We start from the raw sequence: 3,080 nt of genomic DNA on the forward strand, positions 1-3,080 counted from the left end.
AGGGGCTTAGAGGTGGAAGGGGAGGGGTTAAAGAAGGGGAGGGGCAATGCTGAGGGTGGGAGGGACTAAAAGGGGGAGGGGCTACAGGAGAGGAGGCGAATAAAGGGTTAAAAATGAGGGGGAGGAGCTAAAGGAGAGGGGGAGGGGCTAAAGAGGAAGGGGCGGGGCCTCCTGGGGTCATTTTGGGGTCATTTTTGGGTCATTTTGGGTTCATTTTGGGGCCATTTTTGGGGTAATTTTGGGGTTTTTTCAGGGTGATTTTTGGGAAGATCTGGGAGTGATTTCGGGGTGATTTTTGGTGTAATTTTGGGGTCACTTTGAGGCCATTTTTGGGTGATTTTGGGTGATTTTTGGGGTGATTTTGGTGTGATTTTGGGATAATTTTTGGGTCATTTTGGGGGTGATTTTTAGATGATTTTTGGGTAATTTTAAGGGGTGATTTTGGGTTCATTTTTGGGGTTATTTTGGGGTTATTTTGGGGTAATTTCAGGCTGATTTTGGAACAATTTTTGGACAGTTTTTGGGGTGATTTTTGAGCTATTTTGGGATGATTTTTGGGACGATTTTTGGGGTGATTTTTGGGGTGACTTTTATCTCATTTTTGGTGTTATTTTGGGGTAATTTCAGGCTGATTTTTGAACAATTTTTTGACTATTTTTGGGACAATTTTCTGTTATTTTGGGGTGATTTCAGGCTGATTTTTGGGGTGATTTTTATCTCATGTTTGGGGTTATTTCAGGGTAATTTCAGGCTGATTTTTAAGCGATTTTGGGATGATTTTTGGGGTAATTTCAGGCTGATTTTTGACCAATTTTGGGGTAATTTTTTATAATTTCAGGCTGATTTTTGGGGTGATTTTTATCTCATGTTTGGGGTTGTTTCGGGGTAATTTCAGGCTGATTTTTTGGTCGATTTTTGGGGCGATTTGGGTGAATTTCGGGCCCTTTCCCCCCCGCAGAGCCGGAACGTCTCGGGGCTGCGCGAGGCCCTGCAGAGGAAAATCGGGGCCCTGGAGCTGCAGCTGCGTCTCCATGGCAACGGCTCCCATCACCATGGCAACCACCAGCACGGCCACCACGACGGTCACCACGGCAACCACCAGGAGGAGAAGCATCCCCACGGTTTCCATGGCAACCACCACGGCGATCCCCATGGCAACCACCACCAGGAGAAGCACGGGGACCACGCGGAGCATCACGGTTACCATGGCAACCGCCATCACCAGGAGGAGGAGAAGCATCCCCACGGTCACCATGGCAACCACCACCACAACCAGGAGGAGGAGAAGCATCCCCACGGTTTCCATGGCAACCACTACCACCACGAAGGTCACCACAGCGACCACCACGGTCACCATGGCGACCACCAGCGCGGTCACCACGGCGACCACGAGAAGCACGGGGACCACCAGGCTGGTCTCCATGGCAACCATCACCAGGAGAAGCATCCCCACGGTTTCCATGGCAACCACGAGAAGCACGGGGACCACCACGAGAAGAACCTCCACGGTTTCCACGGCAACCACGACGGTTTCCACGGCAACCACCACTCCCACGGTCTCCATGGCGACCACGAGAAGCATCCCCACGGTCTCCATGGCGACCACGACGGTCTCCATGGCAACCACCACCACGAGAAGCATCCCCACGGTTTCCATGGCAACCACAACGATCTCCATGGCAACCACCACCAGGAGAAGCATCCCCACGGTTTCCATGGCAACCACGCCCCCCACGATCACCACGGCAACCAGCACCCCGGTTACCACGGCGACGGCGCCAAGGCCGCCGACCCCTCCAGACCCCACGGTTACCACGGCAACCGCAGCGCCGCCCTCCACAGCAACCACCCGCCCGGTCTCCATGGCGACGGCAAGCCCGGCAACCGGCTGGAGGCCGGTAACCATGGCAACCGCCCGCAGCACCAGCACCTCCTCCATGGCAACCGCTACGGTAACCACGGCAACCACCACGGGGCGGCGCCGCCCTCCCCCCGGGCCGCGCGTCTCCATGGCGACCGCGCCGAGCATCCCTGGGGCCGTCGCCATGGCGACCGCGGGGGGGGGGAGGAGGAGGAGGAGGAGGAAGAGGAGGAGGAGGAGGAGGAGGAGAGGCCGGGTGAGATTTGGGGGATTTTGGGCATTTTGGGGGATTTTTGGGGATTTTTAACATTATTTTTGGGGATTTTTGGGGGGATTTTAGGGGATTTTTGGGGATTTTGGGGGGGATTTTGGGGGATTTGGGACCCCCGGGGTTGGGATTTTGGGGGCAGATTTGGGGTAAATTTGAGGGAATTTGGGGGAATTTGGGGACAATTGAGAGGAAATTTGGGAGAGAAATTTGTGTCGAATTTGGGGGTAAATTTGGCTGGACTTGGGAGAGAATTTGTGTGAATTTGGATGGGAATTGGGGCCAAATTTGGATTTTGGGAGATTTCAGAGGGGAATTTGGGCGTGAATTCAAAGGGGAATTTGGGGGAATTTTGGGCAAATTTTGGAGGAATTTGGGGGGAATTTGGGTGAACTTCAGGATGAATTTGGGGAACAATTTGGGGAACAATTTTTGGGGATTTGGGACTCCTGGGATTGGGATTTTGGGGGGATTTTGAAAAGGAATTTGTGATGAATTTCGGGGAGAATTTGGGGGGATTTGGGACCCCAGGGTTGGGATTTTTGGGTCATTTCAGGGGAAATTTGGGGGAATTTTAGGGGAATTTGGGAAAGAACTTGGGACTCCTGGGCTTGAGACTTTGGGGAAGAACTTGAGGCAAATTTGAGGGGGAATTTAACCATATTTTGGGCGATTTTGGGGCAAATTTCAACGGGTTTTTTTTGGAAATTCGGACCAATTTTGACCAAAATTCCCGGGTTAATTTTCATTTTCCCAAATTCCCCGGTTTTTGCCCCAGGCGGTTTCCGGGCGCCGTTCCCCCTCCGCACCAATTCCGTGTTTGCCCGGGTGGGGGTGGTCTGGGAATTTGGGGGATTTGGGACCCCCGGGGTTGGGATTTTGGGGGACAAATTTGGGAACATTTTGGGGCAAATGAGTGTGCTTAGGTGTGACTGAGTGTGCCCAGGTGTG

The 3,080-nt window shown here is 52.8% G+C and overlaps 1 protein-coding gene across 1 annotated transcript; it reads left to right on the forward strand.

Moving 5' to 3' along the window:
* Nucleotides 1-958: 958 nt before the first annotated feature.
* On the forward strand, nucleotides 959-2,957 carry LOC121353951 (histidine-rich glycoprotein-like; the record flags this gene model as incomplete). Its single annotated transcript, XM_041468172.1, has 2 exons — nucleotides 959-1,952; nucleotides 2,908-2,957. Coding segments are annotated over 2 exons (1,044 nt in total), but the record flags the coding sequence as incomplete, so codon positions are not given.
* Between the last annotated feature and the right edge of the window lie 123 nt (nucleotides 2,958-3,080).

This window comes from Pyrgilauda ruficollis, unplaced genomic scaffold (genome assembly GCF_017590135.1).
Source record: "Pyrgilauda ruficollis isolate IOZ18807 unplaced genomic scaffold, ASM1759013v1 scaffold2130, whole genome shotgun sequence".
Classification (NCBI taxonomy): Eukaryota; Metazoa; Chordata; class Aves; order Passeriformes; family Passeridae; genus Pyrgilauda; species Pyrgilauda ruficollis.